Source organism: Ricinus communis, chromosome 10, assembly GCF_019578655.1.
Source record: "Ricinus communis isolate WT05 ecotype wild-type chromosome 10, ASM1957865v1, whole genome shotgun sequence".
Taxonomy (NCBI): Eukaryota; Viridiplantae; Streptophyta; class Magnoliopsida; order Malpighiales; family Euphorbiaceae; genus Ricinus; species Ricinus communis.
In genome coordinates, this window is record NC_063265.1 from 20373964 (window position 1) to 20396592 (window position 22629).

The following is a 22629-nucleotide window of genomic DNA, read 5'->3' on the forward strand; positions in this document are numbered from 1 at the left end:
CTTTCTTTTATATTAGAAATTCTTTTGAACAAAATTATTATTTTAGTTAGTGATGGATTATATTTGGGAAAAGACTCAAATATGACCCTAGTGTTTATGTCATTTGTCATTATTGGACTCTCATATTCTTTTTGGATCAAATATGAATCTATAGTCTCTAAAATAATGTTTTTAAACCATCCCACATACGATTTTATAACTTCTATTTGCTATAATCTATTAAAATAATTATATTTACTCAAATTCCCTTTATGTAACAGATAATTGCCTTTAATTGGAAATTATTCCATTTTAATATTTTACTAATAAATCTAAAAACTTTATTTTTATCTATATACACCATCTTCTTCACAATAAAATCTAAATCTAAACCCTAATATTAAAGAATAAAATAAAATATAAGAGCTTTGGAGTCATGATCTAAAATCTTTGGGTCTCATTGCTATTTTCTTTTCAAATGGAAAGGAGGCAAAAGCCTAAACAAACAACTTAGATATTACACATTCTAGGAAAGCCAACACTTAATTTGTCATGAACTAAGAACTTATCAAGACCAGCAGAAGCATGAGACAATGCTTGAAAACCAATGAGAATACTGCTACCTAAATAGGTCTCCTCTCTATTTATAACCAACATATTTATAACTAATTCTTTTTAGTTTTTGGATTGTTGATGTCATGGAACCATTTCATATAAGTTAAAACTGTAACTTCTATCACACTATTTCACTTCGATGCATAATATGCAAATGAATTAACATGTTTGATTTTTATAAACCACTAGTTTTTACTTCCAGTGATGCTCATGCTCTTTCATGAGTAATTTGGCATCTCCTGTCCAATTCTTTTTTAAGAAAGACATTTGCTATCTAAATTTATAGAGAGAAATAACAAAATAAAAAAGAGAAAAAAGATGACATGAGTGTTAATAAAGAAAAAATGAGGAAGAAGAAAACCATAGTTAATTAGAATTGTTTTTACATTTTTAATCCTATGAGTTTAACAGTGTTAAAATCACAGTTAGAAGAAGGATTTAAATGCAACATTTTTAACAGTACAAGATTATATTTGGCCCTAAAAAAAATATAAAGTTCCAATGTAACAAAACATGTAAATATTAGGGTCATATTTAAGCCTTTTCCCATTGTATTTGAATGGTTGCTATCTTTTAAAGAGTAATTTTTATTTTAAGTAATACTTTACATATATTATGGTTATAATAGAATAGAGGGTGTCACTTTTATCATATTTTTAACATGCGATTCTCTATTTTTAATAATGTTCTCTTTATTATGAGTTGCTAAACTCTTATATTTTTAAGTGAAGGTAATGAAGGTACCGAAGCTTTGATTCTACAACAATTATGAGATTTAATTGATTTTATTAGTTCATCATTTCTTAAGTATTTATATTTTTTTTGTAATTGCTTGGGATTATTTATTTTATTGATTGAATAAAAAGGATAGTTGCCTAATTCACATAATAATCTATTAGCAATTACATCATCAAATTCTTATATGTTTGTTTAATTTAATATTTATAGCAATTAACATAAATTGATTATTGACAAATTTTTAATATATGTTATAAAAATATATTGATTTAATTTAAATGAACTGGATTTGTATATTTATTGATTAAAAATTAGGTCTTTATAATGTTATTGGTAGATTAAATCTTAAGAGCTTTTTCTGGGTTGTCTATTTGTTAAAAAAGTAATTGAAAAGCTCGTTTTGGTTATTGAGAAATTAAGGTGAGACTAACTATTAGAGCTTATTAATAACTATAACTAATTTATTGATAGATATATGAATTTATCTTTACATCTATGATCAATTATAATAATCAAACCTGAATTAATTCCTTAAATGCCATGATTTTTTATTTGAATCCTTTTAAGTCTTATCTCACAAAAATTTTATCATTGGGCTAATTACAAAAAAATTACGACCTCCAGCGCTTTTTATGAATTTAATATGACTTTTTAATTTTAACAATATTAGATATGAACTTTTCAATTTTTATAATTTAAAGCACCGATTGAAAATTCCGACATAGTCTTGTTGATGTGGCGGGCGTTAGGGTTGACTGAGTTACTCTCATATAGATGCAACGTTAAGAATTCCATTTTTACTTAATTGCAACAACAACAAAATCACAAACTTTGATATTTTACAATTTTATGATAACTTTTAAATTTAGACAAATTAATACACAAATTAAAATATTTAATTATTTATCCAACTCAATTAGAATAAATAAATAGTGAAATTTAATTGCATTACGAGAGCCATGTATTTAATTAGAATAAAATAAGGACATATACTCTTAAAGTTAGAGGCCTCAATTTTAAGACCTCCCTCCACCTATTGAGGAATTTATTTTGAATAGAGTAACTAAACAAAGTGTGAGATCCATAACGGCTTACTTAAAAAAAAAATCTTATTAGTAACTAATATATATTAACTATATTTTCTAAAAAAATTAATATAAAACATAAAAGGTATTTATTCATATCTTATGAAGAGAAATTAAATTCTAGATTATGTCAAACAATTAAGTATTGAACATATAAAATCTTCACATAATTATCATTAATTATAGAATCATAAGTTATAAATTATAAAAATTTACTTTAGTAGCTAGTTATACTTTATAATTTCATAATTAATTTTTATTTATGTTAAAATCACATTTATGATTTTCTAAATAATTATATTAATTTATAAATTAAAAACAAGTTCTTATCACCATTTTGTCGCTTTGATTTATTATTAGTTAAAATATTTCTAATTGAATGTATATCTTTCTTATTACAATATGTTGTATATTTAATCATTAAGTATTTAATTTTTAATATTTTTATTCTAATTAAATTTATTAGTTATTTATTTTAATTGAATTGAAATAATTAAATATTAAAATTTGTATATTAATTTGTTAGAATTAAAAAAAATTATGATAAAATTGTAAAATATTAAAAATTATTATATTTGTGTGCAATTGGATAAAAGTGCAATTCTTGACATGGCATCTGTATAGTGTAGATCAACTAATTCTAATGCCATATCGGCAAGATTATACTAAATTTTCAACTGATACTTTGAATTATAGAAACTATAAAGTTCGTATGTGTCATTGCGAAAATTAAAACCATGTTAAATTCACACAAAAAAAAAAGAAGCTAAAACTCATGGCTTTCTTTGCAATTAACCCTTCTTTAAATCTTTTGTTGACAAATTTATAGCTTCATCTAAAATTACATTAGATCAAAATGCTTATGGAGAAAAATATTACTTTCGAAAAATTTAAAAATATTTATCAAATAAAAAATTTTAATTTATATTTCTTATACTTAACTGTAAGATCAATTCTAATGTATTTTTTATATATCATTTTTAATTTTTATAGAAATCTAACAAACCTTTTATTTTTTAAATATAAATTACGTTTCAAAATTATTTTGAATATAATAAATATATTATAGATTTCCATACACTTTATTCAAAATAGTACTACATAATTTATCTTAATTTGTTCCAACTCTTCCAGCAGACGTGGAATATATTGCTTTAACAGAACTCTTCAAAACATTAATAACAATTTATAAAAGTATTATTTGTCACATTAGGTGGACAAGGGTCGAGAAAAATAAGGTGAGTTTTCTTTTAGTTATATAAATAAAAATAAAATAAAATATAAATTTTAAAAAGTTTATTAGATGTAAAATAAAAAAATTATCTTTTGAACTTTTAATTTTTTAAAATATTTTTTTAAAGATAAAAAGCACCACTAGGATAATAGCTTTTAAAGCTTTTCAATTCAATTTTTATATATGACAAAATTTTTATTTAGGTAGTCATATTATATAATAAATTATAATTTTTTTATTTTTTAAATATAAAATATGGAGTTTGCTTGACTCATATATAAAGAGTCAAATCTCACTCTCTATTTAAATTTAATAAATCATAACTTATATGAGTGATAAAGAAAGAAAGACAGAAAAATTTACTAAAATAGTCTTATTAATTATTCAGTCAATTGAATTAATTAGATCATCTATCAATTAATTTTATTAATAATAAGAATAAAAATTTCTCTAAGAAATTATATTAAAAGAACCTTATTAAAGATATATTTTTTATGAGATTAATAATTTATAATCAATAAATAGTTAAAGATATTATAAGTGGAATACTAATTTTTATTTATTTTATTATTTTATATTTATTAAATACATAATAGTAAATTCAGATATTCAATTCACATGTATAAAAGATTAACGTTATAAATTTTTATTAAATAATTATATTTTTTAAAATAAAATAAAAACACTAATAGAATGTTTTAATTCGGATTAAATTTTAAAGTTTTTCAATACATCTTCATAATATTAATTTTTTACTTACATAACTATATGAATAAAATTTTAATGGATTTTTTATTTATAAAATATAATAAACTTTTTATTTAGCTCTTATATATAAAAAATAAATTTTATTTTTTATTTAAAATTAAATAAATATATTATATGTTTATATTTATATACACTTAATTATTTGATATTTATAATTTTAATTTTTATTAATAAAAATAAAATATAAAAATTATTAATTTAAATAATTTTTTTATATTTAAATACTCTTAATTATATTTCATTAATATAAAGATTACCACCGGAAATAAAAAAAAAAGATTTAAATCTGTTAGAAAGAAAAAAAATAATGATACACATTTTTTTACATAATAAAGAAAAAATGAAAGCAAAACGAATATTAGCCCAAACCAAAACGACGTAATAAAATCCTAAAAAGAACCCTACTTTGCTCTCTTTCCTTCTCTTCCGCTTCTCCAGCAGCAGCAGCAGCAGCCATGGCTACATACGATCTAACACCAAGAATAGCACCAAATCTGGACAGGCACTTAGTGTTTCCATTATTAGAGTTTCTCCAAGAACGCCAACTATACCCAGAAGATCAAATATTTAAATCAAAAATTGAACTTTTGAGCAAAACAAACATGGTCGATTACGCTATGGACATCCATAAGAGTCTTTACCACACTGAAGACGTCCCTCAAGGTAATGATTTTCAAATCTTTTACAGTTAGATAATTTTATGTGTTTATATAAATAATGGGTTTTATTTATTTGTGTTAGATATGATTGAGAGAAGAGCTGAAGTTGTGGCTAGATTGAAGGCGTTGGAGGAGGGCGCCGCGCCTCTTGTTGATTTTTTGCAGAATGCTAATGCTGTTCAGGAATTGAGAGCTGATAAACAGTATAACCTTCAGATGCTTAATGACCGTTACCAGGTTCTTTTTTTTTTTCTTCTATTCTTTTTATTCTTTTCATAGTTCTGGTTTAATGAGTATTCATTAAATAAAATGTATTTGTTTGTGATTTTAACATTTTGCAAAATTTGGACTCAATGCTTTAATATTAATGAATATTGTAAGCTTGAAATTTTACCAAAGAAAAAAAAAACTGTTACTAGCAAGTCGCTTGCTTAATTTCATTACCAAAAGAAAAAGAAAATTGCTACAGTTTTTTTTTAAAGTAATTTTTACCCTTTTCTCTACATTTAGTAAGGGTCTACTATCTAGTTATATAACAGTTGTAGTTTGTGTTGCTCTGTTGAATTTGGATTCAAAGTAATTATTACTTGTTTGTAAACAGATTGGTCCAGAACAGATTGAGGCGCTTTATCAGTATGCAAAATTTCAGTTTGAATGTGGAAACTACTCTGGTGCAGCTGACTATCTGTATCAGTATAGGGCCTTATGCACTAACAGTGAAAGGAGTTTGAGTGCATTGTGGGGGAAGTTGGCAGCTGAGATACTGATGCAGAACTGGGATATTGCTCTTGAAGAACTTAATAGGCTGAAAGAAATAATTGATTCAAAGGTTGTTTCTGTAACTTTCCTTTCCCCATTTCTTGCCATGATGTTTGTTTTGTGTTGTTTAATAATAAATATGTTGGCCTGTGGTTTTTGTTTCAGAATTTCTCATCGCCATTGAATCAGGTGCAAACTCGAATATGGTTGATGCATTGGAGTCTTTTCATCTTTTTCAACCATGACAATGGAAGAACACAAATCATTGACTTGTTTAATCAGGACAAGTAGGGTGTTTTTATCCTTTTTTTTCTTTTATTATGTGTTTGTGTTGAGTTGCTTGGACTTTATATTGTTTCTTGAGCTTTTTTGACAGTCTTTCTCCAAATGAATGGGATCCAATTTCTAAAGCTTTTTCTTATTATCCTTTCTTTGAACATCTGTATTTGTCTGGAAAGTACACTGTTAATGTACTGTTTCATTGCAACTAACGAATTACTGCTGCAATAGCCTACTTGACTAATAGATATACCAATCATAGATTCTGTAATCGTCAACCTTTTACTGCATAAGTAGATTCCGTACTGTTAAAACACTGATGCTAGTTCCTTCTTGGGATCTTATTTAGCCTGAAATATGATAAACTGAGCAGTGTTTTTCTTTGTACTAGTACAATGTGCCCCTGTTTTTTCTTTTAATCTTTTGTTTTAGAACTTATAAGAAAATGGAATATTGTTACTTTTTCAGGTATCTTAATGCCATTCAAACCAATGCTCCCCACCTTTTGAGGTACCTAGCAACTGCATTCATTGTGAACAAAAGGAGAAGACCTCAGTTCAAAGAATTCATAAAGGTCATACAGCAAGAGCAACATTCATATAAAGATCCCATCACAGAATTTTTAGCATGTGTCTACGTTAATTATGACTTTGATGGAGCTCAAAAGAAGATGAAAGAATGTGAAGAAGTAAGCTTCCTCTGCCCTAGTGTGATTGCCTTGCTAGCTGCTAATACTTTAATATAGACACTAGCTCATCATCCTTGTTGAAAGGTTTACCATTGTTTTGGATGCTTGTTATATTTTATTTTGCTCTCTCTCTCTCTCTCTCTTGGGGGGAGTATTTCTGACTGCTGTTACTGGGAGGTTATGTTGTGAGGTCTTCTGAAAAGCGTTGTTTTTGTTTATTATGCCTAGGATTGCATTAACTTGATATCCTGTTATAGGTGATTTTAAATGACCCATTCCTTGCTAAACGGGTTGAAGATGGCAACTTTTCTACTGTGCCACTCAGAGACGAGTTCCTTGAAAATGCTCGCTTGTTCATCTTTGAAACTTATTGCCGTATACATCAACGCATTGACATGGGGTAAGTACAGATTTGAAATCTTTACTAAAGTTCCACTTTTATGATCTAATCTGAATGTCTGCTTTCCCTTTCTAATCTGGTTCGTTTTTCTTGTACATGTTGGTGCAAAATGTGTTAGATTCTTTCTTGATGCTAATCTTATTTATCCCATGAAACATTCCAAGAACTCTCCGACTTTTTTAAGATTCAAGACTACAAAATGTTTGCAAGAATAAATATGGAGTCCCAGTAAAACATGTTTTTACTGGAAAGTTGTTTATTTTCAAATATAGTTAACCTTGTTTCTTCTTTCTTTTTTTTCCTTCAATAAATATGAATAATTTTTCAAATATCTATGTGACACTGGAAACAAAATATTTCAAAATTAAATGTTCAGCAGACATGAGATTTCAGCCAAATGGAAATTTGCAGCAAAACTCAGCAAATGAATCTTTCTTCTTTTTCTCTCAGAAACTTTAATTGTTTGTCTGCATTATTGGTGTAAAATAAAATATTAGCATCCAAAACAATGGACTTTTACCGTAAGCTAAACAATGGACTCTTACCATCCAAAGTAAGCTAATTTTATTTTATAAAGATCCTTGTTATATTTCATATTAGCATTGTTTTGGATACATTAGCAAATTATTGCTGTAATTTTGTTTCCTAGTGAATATATTATGTTCGGGATCAAAATGAGTAATGAGCCAAACTAGAGCCTCAATATGTATTGTTGTTTGGTAATTGGAACACATTGAAATTTTAATGCTCCCCTCTATTTTGCTAATCACGTTGAATTTGCTATGCATGGCAGAATCCTTGCAGAGAAATTGAATCTAAACTATGAGGAGGCTGAGAGATGGATCGTAAATCTGATACGAAGCTCAAAGCTTGATGCTAAGATTGATTCAAAATCAGGAACTGTTATCATGGAGCCTAATCATCCTAACGTGTAAGATCACATACCTTTTAGTAACCTTTATGCCGAGTTTTCTTTTCTGTTTTTATCATGAGCTAAAATACCATTTTCTAATTTATACTCGTACCAGGTATGAGCAATTGATAGATCACACCAAGGGGTTGTCAGGGCGTACTTACAAGTTAGTTAATCAGCTTCTAGAGCATTCCCAGACCCAAGCTGCTCGATGAATTTTCTTGGTGCACTTTTCAGGATTTATTGTTGTCAGTTTTTGTTATCAGGATGTTGTTCATTTGGTTAAAAGATCAGATTCAAACTGCAGAAATTGTACTGATCTTGTCGGAGAAGTATTTCTAATAGAGTAGAGGTTGAGAAATTATTAATTGAGAAAGATGGTTTATCTTTAAAGGAGGCATCTCCATTAGCTTGTTAGTACATGCAAAGATCAGATTTTGTGAAAATTCATGAAGAGTTAATGCTTGTGAAAATTCATTTCCTTGTGTATGTTGTCATTCATCATCATATGTTAAATTGGTGCCCCTGTCGGTGAGTCCATGATTGTGGCTGTAAATGGAGAAAAGTACTGAGTGCTGAAGAGTGATTGATCCAAAGGATAACCAAATCATACGCATAATTTAATCTCAGATTTCTCCTATGAGCATTTTTTGGTCTGGAAATGTCATTTAATCACCAAAAGTATGAAATGTTGTTGACAATTAGATTGTAAAATGATTATTAACATTTTGTTAAGTTGAAATTAATAAAATTTATTTGTAAATCTAAGGAGGATGGATTTAATTAAGATTTTTAAAGATTTTTATAGATTTTTTGTAAATGAATTGCTTTTAAAGAGCATATATTCTTATTGATTTTCACATACTATTATTTATCTATTATTTAATTATTTAAAAATAAATTTAGTTATTTTATTTTTATTATTTTATTTTAATTTTTTATATTTATTTTAAATATTATTTCATATAATGTAATATGAAAATAATGGACTTTTACCAATTTTAAATTTTTTATTACAACATGAATATTATTTTTTTATCAAGAAAATTATTCTTTTTTAAAAAATTTATCATATATTACAATTTGTCTCCAATTAAACCACCAAATTCATGTTATACCTATTATATTTTGTTTATTATTTATTTAACAAATACTTAACTAATAATAATCATACTTACTAAATTATTTGATAAATACTTAAACCGATTAAAAAAAATTATCCAAATAATTTTTCCAATAAAACCTAGAAGTCTAATATGGTAGGGTTGTTTGCTCATATTTTCTCAAAATAATTCATTAAATGATTCATTTTAGATTTATATTTTTTTGAGGGCTTTTTTAAAACTAAATTTAAAAATTTTAATTAAATTTTTATATGTGTGAGTACAGAGAAATATTATTAGCAAATAATTTTTAACTTCTAAAATTTCATCTAATTTTTTATCTCTTAAAATGGAAAATATAGTAAAGAGATGAAGACAATAATACTAAAAAATTTGAAAAAGAGAAAGATAAGTTTTTTTTAAACAAAAAAACTATTGAAATCTTGATGAAATAATGCATAAAATTATATAAAATTATATGTCTATAAAAGTCAATGACTTCTTAAATACTAAATTATTTTTAAAGACTTTATAAAAGTTGTAATTAAATACTTTCTATTTTTTATAGACTTTGTAAAAGTCTTTAAAAATTTATATTAAATACATCATGACTTGTACAAAAATTTTTAAAGTCTAATTTCTTATAACATTAAAATAACTCTTTTAATTTTATTATATTTATTTCTTTTTTTCTGGTGTCTTTTCTCTCAAACAAGATGAACTTTTTAATAAATTTCAAACAACAGAGCATGACAGTTTCAAGCAAGAATTATTCATATAGGAATTATTCATACAGTTTTAGCATTATTAGAACTTCAATGTGTTGCCTAAGAACCTGTCTAAATCTGCATTATTGGTAGATCGACGTGCGTTTGGGAGAGGACAATGACTAGATTACATGATTATCCTGTAGCATCCGATGCTCAATTGAAAATCTAAAGGGACACATATTGTATTACATTATTTTCCATTCTATATTACAAAAATTATAATATGGATGGCAATTTCTATGAAGTTGTGTTTCTATAAGACTCGGAGTTGGAAGTACATGAAGAAACCCCCAATTCTTCCTTCATATTCCTAATTTTCTGAGCCACAAAGGCAAGGTAAAAAACAGATTGTATAAACTTTGCCTTTCATGACAAACTGTTCTCCCTCATCTCCTGTTTAATCTTCAGTATGGTGAAACTTTCATATTAACTCTGCAAGTCGTAAATCCTTGAACTTGAAATACTCCATGTTTGCTAGAAGCAATGAATCTTACGCAAATAGCTATCACTTCTGATTCAATTCATTCCGAGGCTAAATTCACCGATGGAGTTTGGTCCGTTCATGGACCAGTAAGACAGAATCTGAAAGTTAGGGAACCTTAGTGATGGCATGGCCTTGTGAGGCTGAGTTGTCAGATAGGTTGGCTATTGACTAGCTGCGTAACCTCATTTAACCAAAATCATCTTCAAGCTTTCCTTGCACTTAAATTCCAGGATTTCGGTGTGCTTGTTACCAGCGAGAACGTGAATGACCATATGTCCTCCAAGTATCCTGCCAATTCCGTCGATGGTCATTCCTACCATATGAATAGCTATGATAATCTGATGATGGCCTTCTGGGTGGGTGATTTCCATTGTATTCCTTTGATGCCTTTCTAATTTCCTCGTCAAGATCATATTCTGACCGCTGTTTTAACAGAAATGAATCAGCCTTAAAGTATAAAGTGAAGTCAAAGATGTACTGATAAAAACAAACACAGCAAGAATAATTATGCTCGTCTCTGATAGCTGATAAACCAATTAGAATTTCCAGAAGATGATATAACTATGTCACTAGATATAACTTTAATGTTGAATATTGGACATGGGGATTTTATGAATTAAAAAAATAACAAGTGGGTCATAGGAAAGTTTACAGTTCATGAAGTTAGTCAAAGTACAGCAGTCCTGACGTTTCCAGTACAATTTTCAGTAATTGGAAAACTGGATATGGTGCAACAATATCCCATAATTTCAAATCTCATCTTAAAATGCATCCAGTCATATGCTACCATTAGTGAAGAAAATAAATTTCCTTAGCTCAGATGCCAAAAAAGCAATTCCTAATAGGAGATTAGTAAGACTTAATACTGCCTGTAAGTAGTTTACAAGAAAACAAATTAAAAGGGAAAGGGGAAAGGAAAAAAGAAAAGGTAAACAGTGACATTTTCATCCTCTGATTTATACAAGCAAGTTTAAGATCATTCCAGCAAAGTGCCCATCTAATTAGTACTACTATAGCCGCACAAAACACAGGCAGACTACAACTCAACTCAACTCAACTAAGCTTTAATCCTAAATTATATTTGGGTATTTAAAAAAAATCTAGACTGAAGATGTGACGATTAGCATGCACAATTCGCAAAATAGAAGATTAGGGGGAAATGGTTCTAGTGCACAAGAACGAAATATAATCTCTCAAGTAAGAATCAAATGGATACCAGACCTTAGTGGGGTCTGAGAGCACTGCATATGCTTCTCCAATCATTTTAAATAACCTGTCAGCATCCATGTGTACCTCCTGGACAATATCCTTCCAAAGTCTCCCCTCTTCTCCACTCTCACTTCTTGCAAGGAACTGACCAGCCTATAAACCAGAAAAATTCTTGAATTAAAAAAAGGAGAGAAAAATAAAATACGATAAACTGGAAAAAAAGTCTAATAGTCATACTGCAGAGAAATTCGCAGATATAGAGGCTTTACCTTGTCTGGATGATGTCTGAGTGCCGCTTTACGGTACGCCTTTTTAATATCAGCTGCTGAGTCAGATTGTTTCACTCCCCTGGCATTATAGTTGGTAGTTAAACAAAGGGTTGTGTAGCGCTATATCCTTAGAAGATCTGCGAAAGCTAAATATATTTTGACTGCTTCACCCCATATCATCCTAGGTCTAATGCCTGCTGTCTTATCTCATTTTTTATGTCCCTCAATCTAAACACATATACCACCTAGTATAATATGTTATTTGTTACATAAAAATACAATGCCCAGTGAGATGACAGAAATAGGGAATAATATCACAGGACAGATTTGCCAGAATGAAGTTTCTGTGCTTATCAATAACAGTTAAGCATAAAAGGGCCCAGTAAACAGAGAGAAAAGGAACAATTAAGGGATAATAGCAAAATCAATATTCTAGCTTCCAGAACACTAGACAAAGACAGAATGAATATTTAAGGGTCAATAGTAACAGAAATTCAAGCTCTGGTGAAATATACAATTACATCTTTCATATTGGTTTTAATAATAGCCAAGTTTGAAAAGAAATGCTAAAATTTCAGATGGCTAACATGGCATAATGTTTTTCAAAAGTTAGCATTTACAATGCACCCTTAAAAAAAGATTGAATATATTTTAATAACTAGCAAAATTAACACTTAAAAAGTAGAAAATGCTTTTCATTCTGCCTCTCCACTTTTCTCTCCCCACTCCCCTCCCCCTCCTAACAAATGTTAAAATAAAAAATTTATGAATAAAATTGCAAGTTATTCAGCAATTTGAGAGTTTTGGCATGCTTCCATCTCAGTTTGGCTATAATTCATACAAATCTAAAAATGCCACGTATATAAGTTAACAAATCCAAAAGGATTGACCATAATTGAAAATTTAATTAAAGGTTTGGATCTTTTAGTCATTCACACATTAATTAAGTTTGCTGAAAAATAGGCTTTGCTTTTTAAAGCCATAGCAAGTGCAAAATAACTTTCAGTACAAACTATATTCTGATTCTAAGATCCACCAAAATATCAAAGCATTGACACAGATTTAATTGAAAAAAAGTGGGTAACTGCTCAAAGTAAAAAATTGGGATTTCTATTATTTCCTAAATGTAACATCTACAATGATTCAAAAACTAATTGCTCCAGGACTAAAGTAATAGGGATATTGAAAGCTCCAATTGAATGAAGTACTTACAAAATAAGGTATAAATCCAATGGAATTCCTTTCTTAGCTTCCTCTTCCATCAAGGATAGACGCCGATGAGCTTGCCTCAATTCTTTTGTGCTGCTGATGGATTTACTGGGTGTGGCAAACTGTCTACCTTTTCCATCAGATGTATTTTCAAGAACACTTATGAGTCTTTGGAGGTCACTAGCAGCTTGTCCAAAGTCTCTGATCATCTCATGTAAGGTGGCTCTCCTGGCAACTGCCTGAGCAAGGATACAGCAATCAGGCACAAAAATATCCTATAGGTTGCTCAAAACTTCACAATTTAAACAACATCATCAAGGATCACACCTGCTGTAATTAGGTTAAATTTCTAGCTTGCAAGTCAGTAATTATCAGGCATACAAACTGAAATTCAAAACTTCAGCTGAGAAACAAATTTTAAAACTGAAGGAAAATATAGGGCAACCTATACAGAGCACATACAAGAAAATTAATAAGTTGGAAGTTTATGTGCCTGGAAGTGAATCAAGATTCATTATTTACTGTTTTTGGCAAATACAAAAAATCCAGAGGACCTAAAACAGATATTAACCAAATATTTAATTATTCTTCATTAAAATGGATATAAATTAGCCAATAACAAAATATGTCTTTAAAAGTAAACCTTAGAGTAAATTCCATCAAGGGCAGTGGCTAGACTACAATCAGCAATAGCATCAGCAATTTGGCTCAAGGCTTGATGTGCTGCAGCACGGTTGCAAAAACAGATTGCTGCAAAAGGGCGTGATTCAATATTGCTTGATATAGCAGCAGTGTAATGTTCTAGTGCTTCTGTATATCTTCCTGATCGAACAGCTTCATTGCCTGCACTCTACAATTGCAAGAATTTAAAGTAAATTTACCATTTAAGCAGGAAGCATGCTGATATTTCAAAAGGCACCCATTTAGATCGTAACATTATAATTCATTACAACTCTACAAGAAAACTGCCAGAGAACCTGATAATAAAGAGCCATCACAAGAAACTGATATACCAGCATAAGAATTTGGAATTTTGTGCTTTGCACTGTAGATTAAGGATATCAAACAATGTTACACAAGTGGCAGATTCAGAAATCTATAACTCCAACCATCATTTCAGCAATAGCCAAATCCAGAGTTAAAAGTAATCTTCCATGTCCACAAAACCAAAAGATACGAGTTAGTTTGATAACATTTTTTATTTTTATTTTTTACTTCATACTTATAAGAAAACTAACAACTATTTAATATTTTTCATTTATTATATTAATAAAATAGTTCTTATTTTACTCAATTTCAAATCAAAATCTGATTAAAAGAACAAAGAGATAGGACGTGAGGAGAGAAAAGAGGAAGAAAAAAATAAGATAAAAATGGAACAGAATGTGAAGGAGGAAAAAAAAGAAATAAAAACCATAAAAACAAATAATAGTTTTTTCTTAAAAAAGAGTTTTGTTTTTTAAGCAGTAAGTCAAAGACGTTAAAAAAGAAAAACATAAACACTTCTAATAAACACGTGTTAAATTTTTTTTTATTTGAAAAAGAGAAAAGTCCCCCTACATAATGATACTCTCGACCAAGAAAAAGAACAAAATTTGGTGTGTGAGTAAACTGGCATCACTCAACATCTATTATAAATTCATCAAAAAGAAAACGTCACAATAAACAAAATAAATACAGAAATTCATGGTCATTCACACAAGATGAATACCAATACCAGGGAGATGCAAAAGCACAGAATAGATATAATTCTCACAACACTACACGATATAGTTTTTCATGACACAACATAAATAATTGATTTCTTTATTTTGGTAAAAGCAAGAAACTCAGAGAGTACATGTCAGCATAAAAAAAAAAAAGAAAAAGAGAAAAAATAAAGCAACAAAGGAAATCTGGAAAGGATCAGAGAATACAGGATACTTGAGATGAGAAATGCTAATAATTGAGTTTGAATTGAAGTGATGAGTTAGAAGTATACTAGTAAGGGGCAGAATTGTAGAAATGCAAGTACAGATAAGAAAAATATCAGAGGTATTAAGACAGCTATATAAGAGCTGCATATCAATCCATGTACATCCATCTAATAGTAGGACACATCATGTATTTATGAAATGGTAAATTAACATTCTCTCCCACCTTTCCTCTCCTGCCTGCCTGCCTCATGAGGTTTTGACATAAGACATTACTAGGCTTGTGTTTCTAATATCTAATTATCAGGTTTAATTTCATTTACAATATCATCCTCAGGTTATGGACCTATGGTACATCTTGCTGTCAGTCAAAAGCTTCAAGGAAATTTGAAATTTCAATTTACCTTTAACTCAAAAAAATAAAATTAATAAATAAATAAAAACTACTTTCTCTCAGTAGCCACTGTTCACACCCAGGTTTTCATTTTAATGCTTAAACAAATTATGAAAAAAAAAAAAAAATCATATATTCAACTCTTAAAAGCACTAAGGCCAAGTCTGATACACTTCAAAATTGAAAATAAAATCCCATTCAGTTTTCATTTACTACACAAAAGATCCAATTTTTATATATTTTAAAATTCGATATGGTAGAATCTCAGTGAAATAATAATCAATTAAAAGCTAACGGACAACACCACCATCACATTACTAATTCCGACAAGATCTACAACACAAAAACACATGAGGAGAAAACGTGAATAAAAAGAAAATAAAATGAGAATAAAAGAATAAAATCTATGCTGAAGATCATTGACTGTGAAGAATCAAATGGTTAGTTGATTTGGTGTCACTATGTCTGCTCACCCATGGTTGGCACTTTCTAGATCTACTTCTCTTCAAATGCTCTCCCTGTATACTTTTAAGATCTCAGTTACTTTGGGCATCCAAGAACAAAATGGAAAAGTCTATGGAGGAGGACAAATTTACTAAGATTTACTAGTATATAATGAATTAGTTATTTATTCTCAAGAAATCAACTCCATTCCTTCAAAAGCATCATCACATAACAATTCAGCCATCAAGGAAAAGCCGGGTGCATAAATCCGCCATAAAATCCTATACAAACTCCTTATATTACTTTGCTCGTTGATCTTATATCCAGCCTATGTTCCTAATTACATAGATCTCAATGTTCAACTTGTTAGATCGTCATCTCCTCCAAAGTATCATTGGATGATTGTAACAGATGATGAAAACAAAATTATATGGTTAAGTAAGACATATATGTCAAAGAGATTGAACAGGCTAAGTGGGGGAGGAAGGAGAATGTCAGAGAAGGAAATAAGAAAAGGATACAATTGAATAGTCCATGGTCAGTAGCAAGGCCATTAAATACTAATTTCCGAAGCATATTAACCAAAATACATTCAGCTGCAAGATTTTTTTGTTAACAAATTTAAAAGATAAATAGATCTCGCTTTATTCACACTAATACAGGATTTAGAAAATAAACTCTAGAATTTGTCCTCTCCTTCACACTACTCTATCACAAAATTACTGGACTTGAACCTCAAAAAACAACATCATGGTTGCGGGCCCAAAATTTTTCCCGTTGCACTTGTACAGCTGCCAGACAATTAACACCCTCTATTTTTCTTTTCAAATGCTCTAAATGTAGTCAATCCTCAGTGACAGACCCAAAAGAAAGGAAACAAACAACAAAACAACCTTTCAAGCACACAAGTCAGTTTCATATAGCTAAGGCAGCAGGACATAATTTCGAATAACAAAACTCACAGAGGTTCACATAAATAAGGTAGCACATATATTTGGAGTAGCACATAAATATAGAACATGAATTTGAAAGCAACCAACAAGATACCTTGTAATTAACAAGAGCACGTATTGTAACCGCCAATGAGACAGATGATTCCAGTATCTTATTTGCATTCCTACATAATGAATCTTATCAGAACCTACAAAACCATAATAAAAAGGAAGCCCCAAAAAAGTTGCAAAACAGAAATATAAAAATTAGCTTTGCATCGAAAAAAATAGGCATTACTTATCACTTGTAGATCCAATTCGCTCCAACTTCTCAAGAAAATCAAGAGCCACTTCAAGCCTTCCCAAATAGAAGTAAGACTTTGATATTAAGCGCCACCTCCACAGCCTTGCAAATGAGTGACATTCATTTTGAGAACCATCCCTAACCACAAGCTGGTCTTCAATGCCAGATGAAGCGAAATTCTTTTCAGCAGCATGCAGAGTCTGCTCACACAGCTGAATCATCTCTTCATACCTCTGTAACTGCAAGATAGACCAAAGGTGCCCATGCTGAGACCAAAACTCAGAAGTGAACAGATGAAATACATTTATTATATGAGCTGTCAGTCTTCGAAATGATTCACTAATTTAATAATGGAAAAAAGGACAAAGGAAAAGGAGAGAGCCCAATTCTGAAACATCACAGACCATGAACATAAACTCAGCTTTCATTTCCAGTAGTCTTTCTGAATATGGACTAATTGACAAGGCATCTGCAATTATATCTAAAGCATTACGTGCTGCATCAGATGTCCTTCTATCCAAAAGTTTGTCACACTGATTTATATACTCGACCACTTTCTGCAAGCAAGAAAGCAAAATCACCAAATAAGTTGCACAATTTTGAGCTCTTGCTCACGAGCATGCACATGCAAACATAGATGCACATGTGAAGGCACAAAATAAGAGGAATCAAAACCATGTCATATAACATCATTAACTAGGAAAAAGAACAAACAATTTCTGGGAGCACATCATTATTTCCAAAACGATTTTCGTATACATTTTGTGTCATATTCTAATTTTTGAAACCAAATAGGTTTATAACACAGTGCATTCTAATGCATACGAACATGAATACTAGCATTAGTTAACACTATACAGAAAGGGAAACAACTATCCACATCCAAATATAAGTTTGTAAGCCTACCAAGAAGACTGAAAACTGTACATCTGCCAACATAGCAGAAAACAAATGCAAACCTGACATTTTTGCAGGCCATCAGCAGCTTCTACTGTGATTCTTCGATCCAAACATACACCAGCCCCAAATTCCAAGCACGTGCTAAAATAGTTATATGCCTTCTCAACTTCCCCCAGAGCAAGATGACAACTGAGAAAAAGATTTCCGGAATTGAGTATTATATATACTTCATTTAGTATAGAGCAAGTAGCATCACGACCTACATAATCCAGATTCAAAATATTCCTAACAGACTAACACCTCCATTTTATGCAAAGTTCATGGTACTAGCAGAATCTATCTTTTTTCTTTTCCTTCAGGTGAATTTCCATAGAGTTTTTACCATAGGAATCAACTGAATATTTGAATAAAAGGGTCACTTTTCAAGTTCAATTTTGAGCAAGGACAATATTTATCTCCTGCGAGATCCTTACAGATATTATGAAACATCCTCTATCACCATAAAAGCACACCAAGTTAATCTCATTAGTGAGAACTAGAGCCCATATTTTATTCCCGTTTTGCTTCACTGTTATTCCCATAGATAAATAAATGCTGCTCCTGGATCCCAGGCACAAAGCACAAATGGATGCCTGATCAAAGTGAACTGGCCTCTCTCAACCCAAAAAGAAATTGAAAACAAAAAATAAAATAAAATAAAAAACAGAATAAGAGGAAAGGAGAAAATATTTCTGAATGTTAAAACAATAATAATCATTAAAAACAATAGAAATAAAAGTTAAAGTAGAAGAACAAGACACTTAATGAATCGCCACATTTTGGTACATTTCAGTCTTTAAAAAGAATTTGAATGCTAACAATTTTAAAGTAACTCAAATGGCTGATAAGACATGTTAACTGTTGCGACAAGCAAAGCTAGTTTAATCATAAGATCAAAGTAACTCAAATAAAGGCCTTACTTAGCAGCTCTCATCTGAACTTTGAGAAATCTGGGATCTAGAACAGCAGCTGTTGCACAATCCTTCAAAGCTTCCCTCATGTTTCCAAGAGACATCCGAGTTGCTGCCCGATTGCTATAGCAAATAACAAGAGGCTTGAGGCAGCAGCCTGATATCTCACTAGAAGGGACAGAATTTATACCGCGCGTGTAAGAATCTTCAGCTTTCAACAGATCACCATTTTTGTAAGCATGATTTCCCCTGCAAAAATCAAGAAGCCACATAATCGATATATTACTGTGCCAACAATACTGAGAATTGATAATAAAGACCTTTTAAACATCAATACTTTTAAGTAAAAAGGCACCTGAGTCGCCATGTCTCACATGCTTCCTGAATTGCAACAGTAGATGAGGCAGAACCTTGCTTCACCTGATCATTTTCTTCAGAATCATTCCCAAATTTTCTTTGTGTTCTCAAATCTCCTTCTTGATCCTACACAGTCATGGAATTTGAAAACAGTCCAAGACAATTAGAATGGAAAAGGCAGACAGAGGAGGACCCAACCTTAACATTTGAGTTTGCAGCAACAAGAAATGGTTCACTAGCAACTTTCCTCCTACTCTTTTTTCTATGCACGCGTTTTGCTGCATATATACTTTTTGGTGTAGCAGATGAAGCAGAAAAGGCAAATTTTCTTCCATCTATATCTTCCAAACCTGAAGCAAAACCAAACTGCATTTGCCGGCTGCTTCCGGTGTTGAAGGCAAATGCATTTTCAGCATAAACAACACCAGCACCAGAGCTGCTGGGTACCTGCTCAGCATTATGATCAGAGCATGGCATTTCAAAACCAAACACTTTTGCCGGAGAATCACCGGCGAAGCACTTTTCAGAATGATAGACAAAATTCTCTGTATTTGTCTCATCACCTTTATCAAGATCTAATATTTCTCCATCTTTAAGACCGCCAGCCACTGTAGAATGCAAAGCAGAAGATGCACAATTGTTATCTAGGTGGATGGAATCTTTCGATGTCATGGTAGTTTCCCTTGAAAATATCTCAGTGGCAGCAGTCTCCTCATAAGGAGAAAAATCCATAGGGGAATAGCAACCTGGGGAGTTAGTAGCCTCTTGGGGACTGTTTTTATTTTCCAAATGATCCTGCTCTTGATGTTGCTTATATTGAGACAGTTGCTTCAATTTTCTCCTCATTGTCTTTGATTTTTTGTCCTTTTTTGATCCACCCTTTACACTGAATTCCAGTTTTTTATTTAATTCAGGAAATAAACTGGCTTTTAAACAAGAAGGATCCCATTTTGGAGTTGTGAAATCTGTAAATGGCACTCCTAACCCATCTGAGCTACTTTCATTATTTTCCTTTCCTTGGGATTCAAGATTAAACAATGAGAATGAAGATGATGCAGCAGCTCCATTGAGCTCTGGACCATTGATCAGTTGACCATGAGATAAATGGCCCTTCGCAGAACCCACTGCATGTTCTTGCTGAAATGTAAATGACTCAGAACTAGAAATTCCAATAGTAGTGCTACCTACATTAGATCTTCCAGTCTTATCAGTGGATTCAAATTGTTTGCCAAAATTTCCTTTAGCAGCGCCAGCCAGACCATCTAAATTCTGCTCATAAGTAGAGGCCGAACTTCCATTAGAAGTGGCTTCTGCCATTTTATTGCTTCTGAACACAAATAAAGGATCATCATTTGCAGATGCCTCTGTATTAACAGCTTCATCGACATTCTTAAAACCATCTATGTTCAATTTTTTTATTTCATCATATAGATTCATAAGAGGGTTAGTGCCAAATACATTAGCTATATTACTAATGTTCTGAAATAATGGAAGTTTACACTTAAGATCAATGTCAGAATCTAGAGTACCATTTTGAGCTCCTGCCATGCTGTTACAGCTTTCAAAAATTCTACTGCTCGATTTCATCTCATCAGGAAAATTTGTAGCCATGCATTCCCCTGAACCAGAACTCTTCTTACTGCTATTCCCAAGTACATGAGGGACCTTGTCTTTATCCTTCATCCAGCAGCCAGTTCCATTAAGGTCAGATTTAAGTGCAGCACTGATGACCCCATGGGCTGTTTGACCCTCAACTTTCATCTTCCCTGTTTCAGTAGAGCCCAAACTTTGAAGACTTCCACCAGATTCTTTCTTGTCGTTCGAATTGAAGCAGCTGGCTCCAAATATAAAATTGGCATCACAGATATTTGTACAGTAATTATTGTCAGAAGCACCAAAAATGAACCCAACATTATTAGAATCTGGAATTGCAGCATTGCCACTAGAATCTCCCTTCTCGAAATTAAAATTTGACCCTGAATTGCTCTCAGCAGCTTCAAACTCAAACCTCACAAAATTATCCTTCCCATGCTTAACTTCAGCCTCTAAACTCACCCCTCCCAGATACTGAAAACCTGAATTCAATCCACACTCTCTTGATTCTGTCTTTTCCAGTTCTGGTTGTATTTCAACATTATTATGACTAGCACCAAACACAAAACCGACATTATCAAGGATACTATTCTCTGCTTTTGAAACTTCTTTGTCCTCATTTATAATTTTATGCCACTCCTTAGACCCAAACACAAAGCCTGAACTATCAAGCTCCTCGTTATCTGATTTGGAAACCACTTGTCCCTCATTTTCATTAAAATGCTTAGTCTTCTCATCCTCAAACACAAAACCCATGCTCTCTGGTGTTGCAGACTCTACTTTAGAACTCAAAGGTTCCACATTTAAATAAAACATTCTCTCCCCAGAATCCAAAATTGATACACTACTACTAGTATTACTACTGCCGCTGCTGCTGCTGCTGCTGCTCTTAGCACCAAAAGCAGAACTCATATTTTTTAATTCACATTTCTCTACTGCAATCCCATTTTTACTACTGCTACAATCAGTTTCAGCAGCCAACTGAAACGGGTTAAAACCACCCAAGCCGAACTCACCTGATATCGCTTTCAACTTCCCATGATGCAACTGTTTCCTCACCTTCACCATCCTCGGGCGGGTCCTGCCCGCCCGCAGCAGCCCGTTCCGAGAAGCCAAGCCATTACTGTCATAAAATTCGCTTGCATCGCCAAAAATTGGGGGCTTGATTGTCTCCTGATGATCATAATTAGGGTTATGATTAGGGCTTTGAAGAGATGAAGAATTGGAGATTCCTGGAGACTGAATATCCACTGCCGCTGGCGACATAACAGTAACACGATGACGGATTGGATGGAAAACGTATGGGGTTTTTGGGTTATTGTTCGATTGTTTGTTGGATTGTTAGCGTTGAATCCATGTAGAATAGAGAAATGGGTTATTGTTTGCTTTGTGTTTGAAGAAAACTGAAGGAAAAGAGAGAGGGCGGAGTGTGACAGAGCCTTCAAAAAGAGTGCTTTTATACCGTTTCTTTTCCTTATTTGTTTCTTTAGTAGAATTTGAATACTCCATATAAATAAGAAAAGGGAGAGCACCCTTCTCTTTTTAACCTGCTGTCGCACTATTAGCCAGGGGTGAACCAAACAATAAAAATAAACGGTTCATATTGAACCGAAATCGCTTAAAATCGAACCGAGAATTCGATTAACCGATTCGGAGTTTTAGTTTTTTCTCTCTTTATAGT

General features: G+C 31.3%; 2 protein-coding genes across 2 annotated transcripts; one reads left to right on the top strand and one right to left on the bottom strand.

The window, feature by feature from the left end:
* The first annotated feature begins 4773 nt into the window (after positions 1-4773).
* Positions 4774-8606, top strand: LOC8268657 (eukaryotic translation initiation factor 3 subunit E). Its single transcript, XM_002532624.4, has 8 exons — positions 4774-5082; positions 5161-5315; positions 5680-5907; positions 6003-6124; positions 6585-6804; positions 7062-7204; positions 7998-8135; positions 8233-8606. The coding sequence occupies exons 1-8, from the start codon at positions 4875-4877 to the stop codon at positions 8330-8332; spliced, it is 1314 nt and encodes a 437-aa protein (XP_002532670.3). The 5' UTR covers positions 4774-4874; the 3' UTR covers positions 8333-8606.
* A 1435-nt stretch (positions 8607-10041) lies between these two features.
* LOC8268658 lies at positions 10042-22445 on the bottom strand. Its single transcript, XM_002532625.3, has 12 exons — positions 19554-22445; positions 19354-19481; positions 19008-19247; positions 18108-18237; positions 17553-17705; positions 17143-17387; positions 16960-17029; positions 13805-14011; positions 13165-13400; positions 11953-12031; positions 11696-11836; positions 10042-10897 (listed from the first exon to the last, which is right to left on the bottom strand). Exons 1-12 carry the CDS (start codon positions 22212-22214, stop codon positions 10721-10723), a joined length of 4467 nt encoding a protein of 1488 aa, XP_002532671.2. The 5' UTR covers positions 22215-22445; the 3' UTR covers positions 10042-10720.
* Between the last annotated feature and the right edge of the window lie 184 nt (positions 22446-22629).